The sequence below is a fragment of the Oryzias latipes genome, chromosome 11 (assembly GCF_053564925.1).
Source record: "Oryzias latipes strain Hd-rR chromosome 11, Olatipes_Hd-rR_3.1".
Classification (NCBI taxonomy): Eukaryota; Metazoa; Chordata; class Actinopteri; order Beloniformes; family Adrianichthyidae; genus Oryzias; species Oryzias latipes.
This window is the reverse complement of record NC_136247.1, coordinates 6,995,603-7,015,614: the sequence shown is the minus strand read 5'-3', so window position 1 is coordinate 7,015,614 and position 20,012 is coordinate 6,995,603. Positions and strand designations below refer to the sequence as shown.

The 20,012-nt window shown below is 39.8% G+C and overlaps 3 protein-coding genes across 4 annotated transcripts; 2 read left to right on the top strand and 1 right to left on the bottom strand.

The window, feature by feature from the left end:
• Positions 1-889: 889 nt before the first annotated feature.
• LOC101158710 (lens fiber membrane intrinsic protein) lies at positions 890-4,488 on the bottom strand. 2 transcript variants are annotated; one of them, XM_004074197.4, is made up of 5 exons: positions 4,329-4,488; positions 2,884-3,092; positions 2,611-2,760; positions 2,315-2,449; positions 890-2,186 (listed from the first exon to the last, which is right to left on the bottom strand). In XM_004074197.4, exons 1-5 carry the CDS (start codon positions 4,469-4,471, stop codon positions 2,125-2,127), a joined length of 699 nt encoding a protein of 232 aa, XP_004074245.2. In that variant the 5' UTR covers positions 4,472-4,488; the 3' UTR covers positions 890-2,124. The 2 variants fall into 2 exon arrangements, with proteins under 2 accessions (XP_004074245.2, XP_078810729.1); XM_078954603.1 differs by having other exon boundaries at positions 4,109-4,357.
• A 1,777-nt stretch (positions 4,489-6,265) lies between these two features.
• ubqln4 (ubiquilin 4) lies at positions 6,266-14,918 on the top strand. The gene is made up of 11 exons (XM_023960151.2): positions 6,266-6,492; positions 8,825-8,976; positions 10,308-10,456; positions 10,534-10,796; positions 10,877-11,035; positions 11,114-11,336; positions 11,414-11,553; positions 11,823-11,906; positions 12,592-12,707; positions 12,804-12,972; positions 13,756-14,918. The coding sequence occupies exons 1-11, from the start codon at positions 6,346-6,348 to the stop codon at positions 13,906-13,908; spliced, it is 1,755 nt and encodes a 584-aa protein (XP_023815919.1). The 5' UTR covers positions 6,266-6,345; the 3' UTR covers positions 13,909-14,918.
• A 1,350-nt stretch (positions 14,919-16,268) lies between these two features.
• LOC101158957 (ras-related protein Rab-25-like) lies at positions 16,269-18,150 on the top strand. The gene is made up of 5 exons (XM_004074198.5): positions 16,269-16,524; positions 16,990-17,185; positions 17,308-17,501; positions 17,575-17,655; positions 17,731-18,150. The coding sequence occupies exons 1-5, from the start codon at positions 16,488-16,490 to the stop codon at positions 17,856-17,858; spliced, it is 636 nt and encodes a 211-aa protein (XP_004074246.1). The 5' UTR covers positions 16,269-16,487; the 3' UTR covers positions 17,859-18,150.
• Positions 18,151-20,012: the final 1,862 nt, after the last annotated feature.

The following is a 20,012-nucleotide window of genomic DNA, read 5'->3' as shown; positions in this document are numbered from 1 at the left end:
GTCCTCTTTTAACATTGTCAGTGACATTAAAAAATGAATTATTTTTTTTAAATAAATGTCTCTCATCGCTGTCGCTCAGTTTCACGGGTTCTTGAACATTATACCACCAGGGGCTGCCTCTGGCTGCTGTTTAGAGCCCTAATCCACTTCCTGAACTCCACAACAGTAAAAAACAAACAAAAAAAAACTTTAATATCTGGTACAACTGGCAACAATTTAATCTTTGAAATGAGAATGTCTCCTAACTATTGACTGATTTTAAAAGACGTTGATGCATGTTCAAGCAGCCACTTCCTATAAAAAGCCTATGCAAAAGTGTGTCAAAAAACCCACGTTCAGCATGTTCTGGAATGCGCCACACATGCTGGGTGTGGGCATAGCTTCACATGTTGGGGTAAACTTTTTTTGGAGATGTTTGGTGTTTCTTAAGGGGTGACAACACAGCATCTCTTTGACTCTGAAAAACATTCATATTTTGGGCAAAGAGGGAGTGTTTGAGCCAGGGGTGGAGCTAAAGCTTTGCCTCCCCACGTACCCCCCAATTTTTGAGTCAATATTAGTCTTTAAGCCTGAAAACATGACAAAAACGATCATTTTAGGTAAAAATGTAGCCCCTCAAACGATTTGAAATACATATTTTTGTTCCTTTCATTTGTAATGGCCATCCACTCTGCTGTTATCATTTGCCACCCTTTCAATGTCTTCTGCCCCCCTCCCATCCACATGTAAACTTAAGAATTTTATTTAAATACTGTATATGTATATCAGAATTTTTCAAATTCTTTTTCTGTATCTGTGTGTTGTCTGACAGCGTTGATTTTCAGTTCTTTAGCATTTAAACAGGTGATTAATCAGCTGCTGCACTTGCAATGTAAAGCACCGACCTCACTTTTATCAATCATAAGATGCTCAATATTTTATTTCAGTCACATTAATAAATCATATAGTTTGTAAAAACTCAACAAAACTGTAAGACTTTGCTGTGTTTTTTCTCCAAAGATGGCTAATACCAACATTGTTTATTACACAAAAGATCAGACCACACTGAACCTTTAGGGTGGATTATGAAAGAATCTGAAGAAAAGCACGCAAAACTCCTGATCTTATCTTCTTACGGCGGCCGCCTGAGCCAAGTATGGACATTTGAGGACTGATTACATTTTTGCCATTGTTTCTGTGTCACAGAGCATCACAGCTGACGGAGAGCTCCGGACAAGCAGCAGGAACTCGAGGAAACGTCATCTACCGACAACAGCAGAACAATCAGTGCCAGGAGCCCCCGCCCTGGTTTCCCCCCCACCCGATTCTCCCAACATTGTCCCTTTTGGGCTTCTCCTATGCTGGTTACTGACACACAAACAGTCTTTGTCTACTTTCAGTTTAAGTATGACCAGCCAAAAGAAATATTAGAAACATTTCCTGCTGATAGATGCAGTGACCTTTACTATGAAAAACCCAGCGGCACAGATGCACTTTACTCTTCGTCTGAGGCCTCCTCCCTGTCAAAATGAAACAGCACCAAGTGGCTTTACAGGGCACCTGGAACAAACTTCTAACGCTTTGAAGTGTTGTTTTTTTAATGCCTTCATTGCACTGTTTTCTTCTGCCCTAAAGGGTTTTCTGAGCAAGAAATTTTGTTTTTTCTACCAGGAATGTTAAAGCATTGTGTGGTAAAAAAAATGTCACAAAACGATTCTGCTTTGCTGTCTAACATATTTAAACCAGCATGACAGTGAAGTTTGGAGGAAAGAAATGAATGGTTGAGAAAAAGCTGTTTAGTGTTGCCATCTAGTGGTAAAATTTAGAACTGAGGGTCAACTGCAGAGAATTTTTTTAATTAAAAAAGGATTTTTAAAAAAAGTCAAAAATACTTAGAAGCATAATTTTGTTTATTGATGAATGTTTTTCTCTTTGTACCATCATGATTAATGATTTAAAAAATGATAAAGAAAAAGAAAACCCTTAAATGACTCAAACGTGTCAAGCAAATAGTCAGAGGCTTCCAGCATCACCATCAAACGTCATGTCTTGAGTAGATCAGTCGGGAATGTCTGATGCCTCCTGCTTGTCTGATTTATAAAGTAAAAGTGTCCTGTTTTTATTTTTATTTTTCTCTGTCTGACTTTAGCGTGGGTTGGTTCCTCTTCTGCACTCGCACATTCTGTATGCACAAATGTAGAAAATGCCTGCAAAACAAATGAACACAACCGTTTTTTTGTGTAATTTTTGCCCATCTAAAAAGAAGGTTTCTGATTCTGTAGTCACTCTGATTTTTTCTATTTTGACATTCAGAGTTTGGCTAGTTGCTTTTTACCTGCAAAGAAAGTCATGAGCATGGCCACCCAGCCAAGTATGTAGGACCAAGAGAAGCGCCAGTCACCAAATCGCCGACCCAGGAAGTTGATTGTCACTCCAGTGTAGATGGCCATAGCCAGCAGGACAAAAAAGGCTGAGGGTGGAGTCCAAGAGGTTAATTCTCAATGGTGGAATTTGCACTACACCATCTTATTTAAGACATGAGTGCTTCCGCAGCTTTTCTGGCATGAAAATGTTATTCCCTTTTGTTGTTTACTTATGAACAAGAGTTTTTGCTTAAAAGACTATACTTACTGGAGATGAAGAACATGATCCCTGCAGCAAAGGAGCGATTGAATCTCTCAAAGGAGGAGAAGTGTGAGAAGGACATGATGCCCGCAATGATGCCCGCAAAGCACGACATCCCGGACAGGATCATGAAGGCTCTGGTGGCGTTCCAGTACGCTGGAGGAAAACAGACGCAAAGGATGCCCTGAAATGTTCCTCCGAATCAAACCTGTAAAGCTTGTTATTGCGGCAAACCCAGAGGGGCACAACAGTCACAGAAAAGGATTTTTTAAATCAAACCTATGCTGTCGGTCTGCATGTAGCATTTGTTGGACATGCAGTATCTCCAAAGGCCTTGGTGGGCATAGTTTCCAGAGAGACGGTATTGCATCCAGTAGTCTGTTGCAGTGGAGACTACCAGCAGTATATTACCCACGATGGCACAGAAAAGACCTCCTCCCATGAAGCTGTACATCTTGAGCTGAGAAAACGGGGAAGCTGCAGAACAACTGTAACAATAAAAGTCAGATTTTATCTTTGCAATCTCTGTTTTAAAAGTCAGGGATCTGCAACCTTCAACACGTAAAGAACCATTTAGGTCGACATCTTTCTGACAAAAACCCAACAGCAGCCACAAATTCTGACTTCACCTTTTAAAAAAAGTAGAACACTAATTTGTATTTAAGATATTGTAACCATTATGATAAATATATATGAACTTCTGCCTTTTTAGCAAAATAAAGCACTAACATGGGGAGAAAATACCCTTTTTTTTAGAAAATGCAAAAGAGTTTATGACTTCTTGAAAGTTTGCATGACTTCTTTTCAAAACAAAAGTCACCCTGTGTGACATGGGATCATCTCAATGCGGTAAATGTAGGTACACTGTTTATTTCTACCGCTTGTAGTGCAACTCAGCCAGAAATGGGTAAATCTAATGAACTACGATTAATCAGATCTAATTCAGTGACCCTTACCGGATTTATCAACCAGCTCAAATCCTTAAATTTGTTTAAAAACAGAAAATCTGCTTGTAATCCAGTGTGTCTTAATTCCAGTTGTGATTATAGACCTCCAAATGACATACGGTGGCACAAAAAAAAATCGAAATGTTTCTGATATGTATTGTCCTTCGGCTGTTTGGAAATTAGTTTAATACCTTTCTTTTCTTTCTTTTTTTACTCCTTTTTACTTTTAAGTAAAAAATTATTTTTTTTGGCTTTTACCAGAGAGCCACAATGGAGGGGTCAAAGTGCCACATGTGGCTCCAAAGCCGGATGTTGCAGACCCCTGACTTAATGGTTACAGGTTTGTTAAAAAAATAGTACAAGAAACTGTAATCAAAATCCAAATTAAAGCCTGTTTTTGGTCTATTTTAGAGGAAAAATCTGCATGAATTAAAGCTAAAACAAGAGAAAACAAGCCTATAGATTTTTGGGGCCTTTAAAATGTTTATTATGATAGCTAGTAACAAAATTTGCAAGAAAAAAAAGAAAAGAAAATAAAAAAAGGCAGATTTTGTTACCTTTTCTTCACTGGAGACATGTTTAAAAAGCCTAACACACCTAAAAAAAGAAGACTATCTGTTCTTTCTGAAGCTTATATCTCTATAAGCTTTAAAAAAATAAACTTTAGAGTTTGTTGATCTGCTGTGAAATAACTCCTGCTTCTGCCAGCATCTGCCTGATTTCCGTCACCCCAGGAGGTAATTCTCTCCCAACCTGCGCCAACATTTGTTCCCTTACCGTGTTTCTGGAAACGCACCCTCTCTTGTGCTCACCCTGCGGGGGGCAAAGATAGAAAAGGATGGATGGAAAACAGAGAGGGCCGTTGCTCCCTGAAAAGGGGAGGGGTCGCTCCCAAATAATACCACAACCAAAAAAGTCATCCCTGTGTCTTTTTTTTGTCAATGACAGCAAAACTCTTTGTTGCTGCCCTGTTGAATGACGCCCCACGGCGTGCGTGTGACCCCTGCACTTCTGTGCACGTATGTGTAACCATGCAAGGTCATTGGGGCCTTAGAAAGAAGAGCTCTGGGACATGTATCTTTTGAGTCGGGTTTTTTGTTTTGTTTACCCTGTTAATGGTGAACTCCAGAAGTGGGAATATGCAGAGGCATGCAGGACTGTCCATGTCAATGCAACCTGCTGAAACACACATTCTCTTTCACTGCCGTCCCACGGGGGGCATGACATATGGAGGCCTGTATGAAACGCTATGGAAGCAGTACTGTACTTTTTTTCATGTGCTCTGCAGGGCTGCTCAATAGTAAATTCATATTGATTTAAATCACAATCTTTAAACATTTATACCTCAGAAAAGTTCATTAAATGTGGTCAACCTTGAACCAAAGCACCCCATCAATCTACTCTAAACCCAGTCTAACACATTTTAGCATATTTTAACATATGCTATACATATGCACACATATTATAACATATTTTAATAGAAAAAACAAACATTAAATTGTCTTCGCTGTCATTGTTTTTTTGTGTGCAAAATATACGACATTTTGTGATAAAATTGGATAAACACTTTATAAAACAAGGACTGAACAAATTAAAAAAAAACTTCTTTCAAAATCTGCAGTAATTTAAGCTCAAATATTAAATTCTTGACTTTTCCTTATTCCAGATAATATTTCAAATACTTGTATTAGAAACACACAAATAAGCAGTAAAAAGGACAACATTTTTTAATGCAGTAATGCATATACATAAAAGGAATAGCATTAGAAGTACTGTTAAATAAAGTAATGATATATATTTCAAATATGTGATAACTATTTTTGTTACATATTGCCATGATGCTAATAATGTGACATAAAAAGTACAGAAACATAAAAACATGTTTTTCTTCTCAATTTCTGTCCCAGATGAATATGATTTTTGTCTTAAGTGTCAAAGTAAAGTACACCAGATGTACGCAAAGCCTTGTGTTTTTCCCTTCTTGTTACAGCTTGCAAAGCAGATCAAAAAATTACCACTTAGTCAAATTGATCCTTAGCAAGTATTTTTGGAGTTAGCAACAAGCAGATGCACATAGAAAATGTGTCTTTTTCCCTGTTTAAAATATGCTTAGTTATAGATCTGAACAAAATAATTAAAATAACTCTGTTAAAATGAAGGAAAATCACACAATTATCACTGAAATAACTTAAAATCTTAAAATACTAATATAAACAAAAGTCACAACACATTTATTCAAAAGGATACATTGTTTTGACTCCCTTCAAGCTAATTAGAGGGACACACATAACTCTTTGTTCCTTTCTTTTTCCCCTGTTTTGAATAGATTTACATTTTATGATCCAGTTAAGCAAAAATGCGAAATACTTTAATCATTTTCATCATTAGACTATTAGTACTTATTAATTTATTCTTATTTTATTCTAATTTAAGTAATTTTAGTAAGTTTATGGATTTTCTGCTCAGTATTTACCAATTTGTAAATTTTATCTGTATTTAATGAATCATTTATGGCACGATTGGGAAATTCCATGTTGTAATAACTCTATAAAGCTGTTGCTCAGATTATTTTTATACATCACTATCCGGGTTTCCTACTTTTTCTTGAATTAAAACAACACAACCTAGTGTAAGATAAGCCTCCCAAGATTTAATTATGTTCAAACAAACTACTTTTTGAGTAAAATGTCTGTGAATTTCAAACAGGATGGGGTATCATGGGAAAAAAAAGCTTTGACTTCTTTTGACCCGGAAGCTGACGCCGAACCCGAGCTATTCCATCGGCGGAGTAAAGATGGCTGACCAAGGCGCCGCAGATCCTGGTAATAACAACAACAACAATAAACCTGAAGCCTCGGAGGGAACTATTATCAAGGTCACAGTGAAAACTCCTAAAGACAAAGAGGAAATCGCCATCGCAGAAGATGCTTCTGTTACTCAGGTACGCGGATCTCTACAGAGCTGACGAGCCGTGCTCCAACGTCATGCCCCTGCCCACAACTTCAGCTAGGAGGCTAACTCGTTAGCATCTGTCGCCACTCTTTGCCGGCTTACTTAGAGTACCTGAAATTTCGTGGGCTGTTTGAAAGGAAAGTGCGAGTGTTTATTTTACCTCTATAAATTTGACATGATCATTCTTAGTATCAAATGCAGAGATTTGAGTGCCATTATATTTGAAGTTGCTAACCGGCTAGCTTGGCATTTGTTAGCTTGTGAGCTAACACTCATTGCACTTAGCTAGGGTTAGCCAACTCTAAACAAGCGTCAGCTGACGAACACAGCCTTCTACAAGACACAACAGCGAGTTAAAAGAATCATAAAGGGGTAACTGAAAAGTATGAGATGTCGTGTTGCCTTCGCTAAACATTTTTAGCGAAATATCCCAGAGGCAGGGGAAAAAAGAACTTGCGTCCAGTCTAGAACATTCTCACGTTGTTGAGTCATTCGGCTTTCTTGGGACTTTTGTATTCTCAGGGCTGCTGTTGGCTTGGCAACGTCTCACACTGAGAGGTACACGCAAGCAGAATCAGTCATGTTTTGCTATAAATATTAGTCTTTACACGTTTGTAGTTCATTTATATAGGATTTTGAGGCATTGGATTGGATTTCAACAGTCCTAGCATTATTATATTCACATTTAAATGCATTTGCCAATGATTTGCCTAAACCAATAAATTCCCTTTGTTCTAGTTTATTTTATATTTGTAATGTTTTTGGGTTAAATGGACCTCTTAGTACCAGGGCTGACAGTTCTGTGTTGAGAACCTTGCTTTGGCTTAACAGATTATTTGATCATCAGGGTTTCAAAACAATGCATATATATCCAGATTAATATAACAGACTTGACCGATATAATCTACCATTAAAAAAAGGGATGAGTGACAGGTGTAAAAGATACTTTGATCAAATGATCTTAATTTATAAAATACTGTCTCAATTAATCATTTTATGGATTTCTTAAGTATAATTTATTGTATTTTTCTTCACAAAAAAACTTTTCCAGTTACTTTTTGTCAGAAGAATAAATGTGTTTAAATCATAAAATAAATCAACGCTGCTTTTCACAACCATACTAAATGTGTTTGGGAAATAAATTTAAAATAAGTCAATAATAAAATTGAAATTGAACTTGGGAACTGAAATCAAATAGATTTCATATTTTACTTAGAAAAATGACATTATAGAGTAAAATGATGGACTGACACTGCCGAATGTCTCAAATTCCCTTTAAACCATCATGCTATAAAACACAAATGAGCACAAGCTATGTGTGAATCTTAATAAATACTAGATTAGTTCTTTTATTTGTTATGTGCTGCTTTGCAATTGGAAATAGCCAATCAGAAGTTAACTTCTGGAATAGTTACAAAAAAATCAAATATTAAATCATAAAGAAAATCTGCTTTAGCCAATGAACTGAAGGGAATTCAGAAAACCATCATTCTTCAGTCAAGCTGAGTTGAGCTCTAGTTGTTTGAAAAGAAAAAGGCTGTTTTTAATCAGCTTAATGTTTGCATGCACCAGGTCAAAGACCACCTTTACTAGCAGTAAGCCACAGTTCAGGTTAGCTCTGCAAAGGTACGCTATTAGTACATTGCTTTTAAAGGAAAATCAAACACTTTTGGTTTATCAGACAGATTTTATTTTAGGTCCAAAGCTAATTTAATACAAAAAATCAAACAAAAAAAGAATATTTGTCTACATTAAAACACTTAGGTCAGGTTAATAAACCAAAAGAAGAACCTACTTAGGCCAAACTACCCTAAATCATGTGGCATTCATCTGTTTAATGCAATGTAAGCGAGATTACTGTACTTTTTGTGCGGTGTGGTAAACCAACATGTTTATTTTTTGGCCCAAAACCTCTTTTTTTTTTTGTAAGAGTGTCATGTTTGATTACTGTTTCTGCAAAGATAAATTGGTTTAAAAAAAATCCTAAAACTGTAAGAAGACGCACTGCAACATTGAATTGACATTTATATATTAATATTTCACTAAAACAAATGAAAACAGATTTGCAATCTTTAGTGTCACCACTAGATGTCCCTAAATCACTCTAATCTTTTTGCAAATGTATTTTCTTTTCAGTTTTTGCATCTTTTTGCATTTATTTTCCCACTTTTTGTTGTTTCTACCTCCGGTTTGGTTATTGTTGTGTGCTGTTGTTTGTCTCGGGCTACATCCTGTTTGGGGTTTTTACAGTGTCCTTAATCAGAACTCTGTCACATGTTTTTGGTTTCTTGTTTTGCTTATTTCTCCTGTTTCGCCCACAGTTTAAAGAAGAGATCTCAAAGCGGTTTAAAGCCAAACAGGATCAGTTGGTTCTCATTTTTGCCGGCAAGATATTGAAGGATGGGGACAGCCTGAGTCAGCACGGCATCAAAGACGGCCTGACGGTCCACCTAGTCATAAAGACGGCACACAAGTAAGCCTTCAGCGTTGTTCTGAGCATATTAGTTCAGGGGTGGGGATTTTATAACAGCTCTCTGATTGGTGCTTTTTCAGCCCTGAACCACAAGGGTCAGACTGTTTTTACAATTCCTTTTTCTTGCTGTATGTTTGAGCGAAGGTTTCGCCCTGCTATATGCTCAAAAACTCACCGAAATGTGCACACGCCCAGTATCCGGTGAACATTTCCAGCCATCAAGACAAAAATAAAACCAAACTAAGCAAACTGCAGAAATACACATATATACACCGATATAGAAAACTTTGGATGATTAGTCATGTCATTGATTGGAAAATACATACACACATTATTACTCTCAGTTTTATATAGACACATTCACTTTTCTACAGCCAGGATATGACACGCGAGACAGAGTGAATGACCCCTTTCAAAAAAAGATGACATCACAGTGGCCGAAACCGTGAAAAAAGTGAGTGGGTCTAAAATCTCTCATGAGGCCTGAAAGAAATGGTTCAAAATCAAGAAACAAAACCAAAAGACGTGTCGGGGGTTCCAAAGGAAGTTTTGAAATATGATTGGATGAGCACAGGACCTGCGGTTTGGTCCATTTTGTGGCAGAGTGCAAAAGTTGCAGATTTTTCACATTTTTGCACAATATGGAAAACAAAAACTCTTGCTTGTCTTGAAATTTGTCACACATCACGCCAGGTTAAGTCTATAACCATGACTGAAGTTTAGTTGACCTTTGACCCTAATAAAGACAAATGAATAAATAAATACCCCTTCAGTACTAGCTGCAACTTTAAGCTCCTCCTAGGGATCGGACTCATCGCCTCCTAAGTCCTTAAGCATCATTGGGAAGCTACTTGAGAGAAAAAAGTTAGAATTAGAAGCTAAGATTAGAAGCTAAGATTGCGAGCTCACAGAAGTGGTGTTCCCCTTGTTGCTCTGACATTTTATACCAGAACATGGTGAAAATTTCCTGCATGAATTGTTGGCTCAAGCTGAACGACACTTGATATGACCATATTAGGAATGTGGGCGTGGTTAACTAAAAACCTCTGTTGCCAGGGAAATTGAAAAGTTCCAAAAAATTATATGGACGTTTTTCACACCCCATTGACAAATAAATAATATGGCTAACAGCTACTCAAGAGTCACCTGCTGGCCACACAACGCCCTACAGCTTTAATTCTAATTAAATCTCCTTTGTAAAATAACGTCTCAACATGTTACAATGTCATTTTGTTTGCATTTTGCCTTCCTCTTGTTGTTTTTACCCAGCTTTCACACACACAAAGACCTGGAAGTGCTCATTTCTTTCCTTATCCATATGATTTCTGCAGGTCAGCTGATGGCGGTAGCACCTCCGCCTCCAGCTCAGCCTCCGCTCAGGCGGGAAGTAGCTCCTCCTCTGGTCCCAGCGCCAACCCCACGTCTACAGCAGGCTCCAACAGCTCTGCAGCACCAACCGCACAGCCTCCCAACGTACTGAGTGAGTAACTGTCTTAACCTTGATGTAAGATCGACCCGGGCAAGAAGCTTAATGTGTCAAACTGTGCCCTTCTCCAGGTGGCTTCGGGGACCTGGCCAGCCTAGCCGGACTGGGCATGGGCTCGGCCAACTTCATGGAGCTGCAGCAGCAGATGCAGCGGCAGCTCATGTCCAACCCAGAAATGCTTTCTCAGATCATGGAGAATCCGCTGGTGCAGAACATGATGTCCAACCCCGATCTGATGAGACAGATGATCATGGCCAATCCTCAGATGCAGCAGCTGATGGAGCGCAACCCTGAGATTTCCCACATGCTCAACAACCCAGAGCTAATGCGACAGGTAAAGCAAACTGAAGGGAATGAATCATCCACGGCACGTCTGCGTGTCTGCATTTTTCCATTTTTATTGTCCCCTTTTAGACAATGGAGCTGGCCAGAAACCCCGCCATGATGCAGGAAATGATGCGAAACCAGGACCGCGCTTTGAGTAACTTGGAAAGCATCCCAGGAGGTTACAATGCCTTGCGGAGGATGTATACAGACATCCAAGAACCGATGTTTAGTGCTGCAAGAGAACAGGTATCACAGAGAAATGTGCACAAGAACATTTACCCTGGTTTTTGTTTTGTTTTAATACTAAAAATGATCTGTTTTTAGTTTGGTAGCAACCCGTTTTCAGCTCTAGGCGGAAACTCAGACTCTGGTGCTCAGCCGTCGAGGACAGAGAACCGAGAGCCCCTCCCCAATCCATGGGGACCCCCGAATGCTTCGAGCTCCCCTGAGAGTGGAGGGGGCACCACGGGCAGCACCAGCACCACGGGAGGAACCAACCCAAGTGTGTCTAATCCTTTGGGCATCAATGCTAGCAGTCTGGGAAACGGTGAGGCAAAGCAGGAAAAGACTTCAATTGTTTGAATTGACTTTTCTCATTGTGTGCTGATTGTTTGTGTGTTGCAGGCATGTTCAACAGCCCTGGCATGCAGAGCCTATTACAGCAGATCTCAGAAAACCCCCAGCTGATGCAGAACATGCTGTCTGCTCCGTACATGCGCAGCATGATGCAGTCACTGGCCCAAAACCCAGAGTTGGCATCCCAGGTAAGGAGCAGAGACGCATTCACATGCACGCCAAAAGATTTGTTAGACATTATAACAGAAAAGGGACAAAATCTAAACCTAATTTGATGCAAAAACATGTTTTTATCTCTTTGGTTTGCGATTATGTTTGGAATCCTCGTTTCATACGAGGAATAGGAACATTTAAAAGAGTACAAATGTTAATTCTAATATTTAACTGTTTAATCCCCCCAAGAATTAGCATCTGTGCAAAATAATAAACGGGCATTTCTTTCCTTTCTTCCTCCCAGGTTTTGATGAATAATCCTCTGTTTGCTGGAAACCCCCAACTGCAGGAGCAGTTCCGATCTCAGCTGCCCGTCTTTCTGCAGCAGGTATCCCAAAACCTTTCTGTCCAGCCTTCCAATCGGATTCTGGGTCCGAGTTTGAGACCAGTCTCAATTTCACCAAGCAGCTCAGATAAAACGCCAGTCAGGTCTTTAAGGTTCTGGAATTTATCTAATTAGGCAACGAGAGAGTGGCTGTTATCTCTTTTTTTTTTTTAGCTTTTAAAGGCCCAACAGTTTACTGTTTACAATTTTTGTCTTTGAAGATAATGACTTAGCATCACAAGAGGTTCTTAAAACCTCTAAAATGCATCTACAAAGGTCGGATTTTTGTCAAAGTTTTAAAAATGCAATAATTTAGGCTAATTTTCATCAGCAAATATATGTCAACACCAAAAAATCCACTGAAAACAATCTTATATAAAACACAAACACTTTTTTGTAGAAAAAAACAGAAAGTACATAAAGAAGCTCTAGTTTTCCTCCACTGAGCATTTTGTTTTGATAGTGAGTTGTACTTTTTAGTGTATGTATATATATATATATATATATATATATATATATATATATATATATATATATATATATATATATATATATATATATATATATATATATATATATATATTGGTTAAATATGTGGTTTTTCTTAGAGTGTTAGATTCTTGGGTTTTTTTGTGTTTCTGAAAAGTGTTTTCTTGTTTTCCCGACTGTGTGTTCTGCTGGGATGCAGATGCAGAACCCAGAGGCGCTCTCTGTTATGACCAACCCACGGGCAATGCAGGCTCTCATGCAGATCCAACAGGGTCTACAGACGCTGCAGACAGAAGCTCCCGGCCTCATGCCCAGGTACGCCTCACCAGCCCATCGCACGGTTAGCTCCTGATTCCAAATATTAACCCCACGTGTGTGTGTGTTTTTTTCTTCTTCCTCTTGTCTCTTCAGCTTGATGACAGGCGGGATTCCTGGCGTTCCCACAGGAGGGAGCGTGCCCACTGAGAACCCCGCCCCTTCACCCAGCAGTGCAGGAACGAACCCCAGTCAGCAGCAGCAGCAGCTGATGCAACAGATGCTCCAGATGTTTGCCGGGGGAGCCGGGGGAGGAAGTGCTACGGTACGCTTTAGACCTCCTGAAAGTATCTACCAATACAACCTTCAGGTGTTCCTAAAAGTCTTTGAAGTAAATGGTTGTGATAAGTGGTTTGTTTTAGTCATTCAGACCCTAAAAGGTGATAACTTTTTTTTTTTCTTAATTTTTGTTTTGTTTGTGTGTTACTAATAAAAATGTGTTAAAAAAAAAAACACACAAAAATGAAATAAATCATTTAAAAGATAAAACAAAAATTCAATTCATAGATTTTACTTTTCAAGCTGTTTCTTGAAGTTTTTAGTTAAGAAACACTTCTTTTCCATTTGTTTTGATTTAAAAAATTCATAAAGTTATGAGCAGAAATTCCATTTGCATTCAATTAAACTACTAGTTATGTGAAAACAGGGTTTCATGACCAAAAGATTGTTTCAATTGAAATTTGACAAATAAATTGATTTTTAACAGGAATCAGAAATCCTTTTTTATTTTCTTTTAATTGTTTTTTTATCACCAAAGTCCTGATCCAATCGCTGATAAACATAAAAATGAATGTAATTTTGTACTGCAAACTTTCCAACAGCTCGCTAAAGTGTTTTGAATAAATGAAAGTTTTACCTTTTGGAAATAATCCAGCCAAGTTGTCACAATAGTACAGAAAGGAGGAGGAGGGTGAGATGCATGCTGGGAAGAACTGTAGCCGCAGCCATTCACCTTAACTGTACCCAGGGAAAGTTTATTAAACCCTTAAGTAGGAAAAATTATGTTTGTACGTTAAGGATTACATATCTGTTCTCCTTAACCCCACAGACTCAGACCCCAGAAGTCCGGTTCCAGGCCCAGCTGGAGCAGCTCAGCGCCATGGGCTTCATCAACCGCGAAGCCAACCTGCAGGCCCTCATCGCCACCGGAGGAGACATCAACGCCGCTATTGAGAGACTGCTGGGCTCACAGCCCTCGTAAAAAAAAAAATCAACAAAAACAGCATACAGTACATCCTGACACACAGACACGCTCGTAAATACGTACTCGAGTCATAAACACACCCAGCGTCTACAGAGAACCAGGAGAAATCTCAAAGTGTATTGTCCAAAACTTTCTAGAATAAACTTGGACAGGCACTACAAAGACCCTCATCTGTTCTCAGATCATTCCCCAAAGTCCTTTCAGTTCATCGTGTTCGGCCTCATCCGACCCTGCAGAGTTCTGCTTGTCCGACTCTACCTGCTCTCTGTGAAGCGCGCTCGGGTGTGGAGAGAGAAGCAGCTAAATCGGGAGAGCTGCAGGCGCAACGTTTGAACGTTTCCTGGTAAAAGTCCGTAAACATGAACATGAACTGTTCTTTTTTTTTTCTTCCCTTCTTTTTCCTGTTTTAGCCCAGCGACTCTCACTATTTATTGCAAGCGCCTAATCACATGACACCCTCCACGCTTCCCTTGAAGGGGTAATTTGTCATTCCAGTTTAAAGTGCCCACCCATGAGTGCTGTCTCCTCTTCCTCCGAGGCCCCGCCCCCTCTGCTGCTGTGCATTTTGTGGCGCGGTCAGCACTTGGACGACAGTAAATTCCTCGAGGAATTCCTTGAGCTGCTCTAGAGCATCACCTTCTGAGGCAGAAGTTCTTCGTTTTTATCATGATTATGATTTAGTATGAAATGAAACATCAAAGTGATTTGAAATAAAACTAAATAAAAATGATGGATGATCATTTGAGTAAAAAATAAATGATTAAAAGGCTCTGAACCCCCCCTCCCCCAAGAAATCATAAGTCTAGGTTGTTTCTTTTTTTTTTTTTTCCAGAGTCAGCGTTGTAGTTGTGGTAACCTTGGCAACTGCTTCTTGGCTTTGCTTTTGTCTGTTGACCTCAGCTGAAATTCAACTAAATAAATAAATTCATCTCCCAGTTGGAAAGGTTGGAACTAACTTTTAACAGTACTGTACTAAAAAGTAATAAATGGTGGTCAAAAACAAATAACCGCGTGTCCGTTGATTACAGCCTCTTTGAAGAAGAGGGATGCAGAAATATCTTCTTTTGATGAAGGCAGAAGAAGATATTTCTGATTTCAAAGTCAAAAGAAGAAATGTCTTCTTCTGATGAAGGCAGAAGACTTTTTTTCTTAAGGCAAAAGAAGACACTTCTTCTTACAAAGGCAAAAAAAGAAATGTATTCTGACTATGGAAGAAGAAATTTCATTTGATGAAGGCAGAAGACAAATCTTGTTCTACATTTCATCCATCATCAAAAAAAAAGTCTTCTGGCGAAGGCAGAAGAAGAAATGTCTTGTTCTGCTTTTTGTCAGGTGGGACTTAAATGTGTGGGTTTTTTTCTCTTTTAACTTCACTAAGAAGCAAACTAAATTGGGATTTTTGTTATGCAGATGTGCATTAAGGGAATTTGCTAGAAGAGTGCATATTTGGCAACAGATATGACTTTTGCAACATATTTGTGGAACAAAGTGGGTTGTTTTGAGGATCTTTATAGGGTTTTCTTTGCAAAGTTTTGGAGTCTCAAAGCAGCCTCAAACCTCATGATGTCATAGCAGCTGCGAGGCATCCCTTCCTTGGACGGCGGAGCAGCAAAAAAAAAAAAAAAATACAGTAAAGGACCCACCCATCCCGCTTTTGGCGGTTTGGTCGACCATGTAACCTGAGGTGTCTCACTTTCATCTAGGGGTGGAGTGGAGGAGGGTTAATAATATGACCCCTCACCACCTCCTCCCACAAATATCCTTGGCCTACTTGTTATTGATTAGCTGGTGTGTTCAGGGGGAAGGAGGAGGAGCTAAAGAGAAAGCAGGAGGACTTTGAGGCTTCCAGCTGTCCTCACCTTCATTAAAGTTACAGAAAAGAAGATGTTCTGATGCTTCAGAGCTGGAGATCTTTGAAAAAAAAGGAATTTTTTTCTTGAATATGCAGCCAAATCAAAGCATTTTTATCGAAAATCCACTCCTGACCTCACATGACCTGCCCTAGATTCTGGAAAGACTCATAATCTTCAAGAAAATAATCAATATAGTTGAGTTTTTTTCTTCTTCTTAAATTAAATATAAAGTTAATGATTTTAATTGTGGTACCAAATATTCCTTCTACTAAACCCCACCTTAAAAAAACGTGTTTGCTGATCCCTAACCACCCTGAAACCAATCTGGGTTTGGAGAATGTTTTCCTGAAAATCCGGTAAATCCAAACTTGCAGCTGCATAAACATGAGACGAGGCTTGTAAGGCGACGTGTTCTGCCACGGATCCACTCAGCTCCATTGTCATGCAAATGACTGGCATCCCAGGCCAAGAGGGGCGCAGGCGAAGGGTGGAGTCTGCGGCCGAGCTGCTCTACCTGTTCCACCTGCTCTCCTCGCCCCAGCCTTCCTGTGGGTGTCAGCTGATCCACCAGCAGGACTCCTGCTGCCTCCCCGGTTGTCCTCAACCAGAAGCTGCTCCTACAGAGACCAACAAAGGAAGAAGTCCTGCTTTTTATTCCTTTTTTTCTTTTTCTTTTTACATCTTGAACGTGGCTTCAGGATTTTTAAGGAGAAAGAGAACAGCATGGGGTCTGAGGATTCATACAATTTTGTCTTTAAAGGTAAGTCATGTTTATTTGAGCTGTGAATCTGAAGGAAATAAAAGTCTGTCGCTTGTAATCCCCTGCTGAGGTTTCCAACTTAGAAAAGGAAGACAGAAAGGAGGAAGTGCCTTTTTTTTTCTCCCCTCCCTGCCCATTTGGCTGTAAACCATTTGCCCTTTGGCCTCCTAGAGAAAACAAAAGCTCTCGTGTTTCTGACGATCCTGTCAGGCCTTGCTTCCCCATTTACCTCAACAGAATAGACCGGCACTGATTTCCCATTCCTCTCATTCCAAAGTCATCTCCCGGGTAGATCTGCCACGTTTGTGTGACGTGGTACCAGTTTGAAATCGTGTGCAGGAGTCAGATTAGATAAGAAATGCCGTCTGGTCATAGTTTTCCACATAGGTGACATTTTATCTTTGCTTTTCACACTTCAAGTGTTAAATATTTGCCCAACTTGGGGTGAAATGTGCTTCTCATCAGTGGTTTTAATCGGGGAGTCTGGTGTGGGGAAGAGCAACCTCCTGTCCCGCTTCACCAAAAACGAATTCCGACACGACAGCCGGACCACCATCGGCGTGGAGTTCAGCACCAGGACAGTTCAGCTGGAGAACTTCATCATCAAGGCTCAGATCTGGGACACGGCAGGACTGGAGCGCTACAGGGCTATTACCTCAGCGTGGGTATACACACACACACACACACACACACAATGTTTGTGACTAATTTGTAGGAAGAAAACATATCTATTTGGTTGGTTGACTGACGGAAATGTTTGGTTTGTGTCTCTTGGGGGTTCAGGTACTACAGAGGAGCAGTTGGGGCTCTTCTGGTCTACGACATAAGCAAACACCTGACCTATGAGAGCGCCGAGCGCTGGCTGAAGGAGCTGTACGACCACGCAGACCCCCACATTGTGGTGATGCTGGTGGGGAACAAGTCAGACCTGCAGAGCCAGCGGACCGTCCCAACGGAGGAAGCCCAACACTTTGCAGGCAAATAAACTTAAATCTTTCCACTTTTATCAGTTGGTTTCTGTCTTAACGTCTAATCTGGATTGATCTTTAGATGAGAAAGGCCTCATGTTCATGGAGACGTCAGCGCTGGATTCCACCAATGTGGAATCCGCCTTCCATGAAGTTCTGACAGGTACAGATGGGCAGACGCATTTCCCCTGCTGAGGGGATCAAACCCGTAACGCTTTTCTCCCCCGTGTCCCAACAGCGATTCATAAAAAGGTGGCCAGCAGGGAGGTGACCCGCGGCTCCATCAGCGCCGTGACCCTGTCCGGCCCCATCGGACTCAACAGCGAACAGCAGGAGGAGCGGAAAGGCTGCTGCAAGGGCTCTTAACACCCCCAGATTCTGTTTGACTCCTCCAGAAGGTTTAGACCTCATCAAACATCCCACCTGTACAGTTTATCAATCAAAAACCATTTTCATATTCGGATTTTTTTTATTTTAGGAAAGGTTACTAACAGGCCCTTTTTGAAAAAAAAAAAGAAAAAAGAAAAAAAAGAAAAAGCAGCTAAGCATCTTTTTTTTTCTGTATTCATGTTTTACAAAAACACTTTGTGATGTTTCATTGGTCTTTTTTAAAGCAATGCATGTAGGGACTGCCTTTAAATAAATTATTTAAATTATTTCATCTGCATTGAATCATTTTGGTTATCAGCAAAGGTTGTCAAAAAATGTGATTTCAATATCAGTTCTAAAAATTAACTAATGAAATCCTTAACAATTTCAATAATTCACATTAAAGTAAAAAAAATCTGTTTATTTTGAAGTTTTTTCCCCTTAAGAGAAACTTAACGACGAACACCTGAGCAACACGCAATGAGGAAAATGAATCATAAAGCATTTACTATTGTTTTGTTTTCATTTGAAAATGCACATCTGTGTGTGTTTATTAGTTATAAAGACTAAAAAGCTTTTCAACACTTTAGATGAGCGGTGTCCAAATGTTGCCAGAGAACCAGATTTCAGGTGAAAAGGTGTGAGGGCTGACCATTTTATTAACATTAAAAGCAAATTGTATGAACATTTTATTGCGATGGCCTACGTTTCATTACTTTACATATAATTAAATCCATTTAGACACATTTTGACCAAATATACTGTGAATTTGTCAAGTTTTTGCACCGTCCATTCCCTTTAGCTTGTTGATTTAAACTGTGGCTGTTAAAATAGTTAAAGCAATAAATCGAAACTATAATTTCAGTTTACATTTAGTATTATTACATTTATTAAGTTTGGTTTAGTTGGGTTTTGAGCATTCATTGTACAGTCCTCATAATGCAGTTATCAGGCGCGGGGCTACGCAAGGAAAGGGGGGGCTGCTTCCCCCCAGAAAAAAACTTTTCCTTCGCCTAATTTTTGAGTCAATAAAAATTTCATTAATGACAAAGATTAAGACATTTTCAGTACAAGCTTCCTTAAGCAAAAGAAGCTATATTTTCAAAGGAAACCTTCTCTAATTATTATTATAATTTCCTTTGTAATGGTTGTCCACTCTGCTGTTCTCATTTGACCCCCATGTCAAATGTTCTAGCTCCGCCTCTGCCAGTCGTTTCTCTAACAAACCCCATTTTGACCTGAGGTGCACTTCCTCCTCTCAGCCTGCAGATGGCAGCACTGATGTAGAAGCTGGTCTCGTTCTTCCACCATGAAACGTTTTAAACCTTCTTTTTCTAATTGACTGCACATCTAAGACCGCCGTCCAACCCACGCCGCTTTCATGGCTGCAACCGCCATTGTCGTCCTGCCATCTCTATACCCAGACAATGAGTTGCCCTCAAAGTGGTGAAGACGGTCTCCATACTGTGGATGCGATTTAAAAAAAAACAAGCTCATATGGCACAACTGGGAGCCTATAAATCTACAGCAGTGCTTGTTAATGACATTCTTGACTGACAGTGCTGTATCTCTGGCTAACAGATGTGCACAGAGGACCCTTTACTGCGGCGGAGCATGTGTGCACGAGGGTGTGCACGGCTCTGGCCCCCCGAACCAGATTTCTCTGTCAAAAATGATTTTCCTGTAGTGAAATGACCGCAATTGCTTTTATTGAGTCTCTCCTATGAAAACGTGATGGACAGGGCTCTGCGGCAGGCAGTAAAGGTTTAATTATATTCCATGAATGAAAATATTTTTATGGTTGGGGGTGGGGGCGGTTGGTGGGGACATCTGCAACCACAGGTTGAAAGCCTGGTCATGAAATCTGCAAAGCTTGGAGGGCATCGCTTGTATTTCCTCCTGCTAATATTCTAAAATTCAAAAAACGGCCCAACAAGAGTGCTTTCAAGTCAAGATTTCCAACCACTTCACAGATTCTTGCAAATTCCTGCTGGTGTTTTAAATTAAAGGAAAGACGGTCGGCGCGGTTGGAAAGATTTGGCACATTCGTGTGATGCCCGTTACCGTGGAGCTACCAGACATGTGCAGCTTGTAAAGATGCGTCCGCGTACCGGCGGAAGTCGGATGTAAAAGTGCTGCCACCTCTGACCC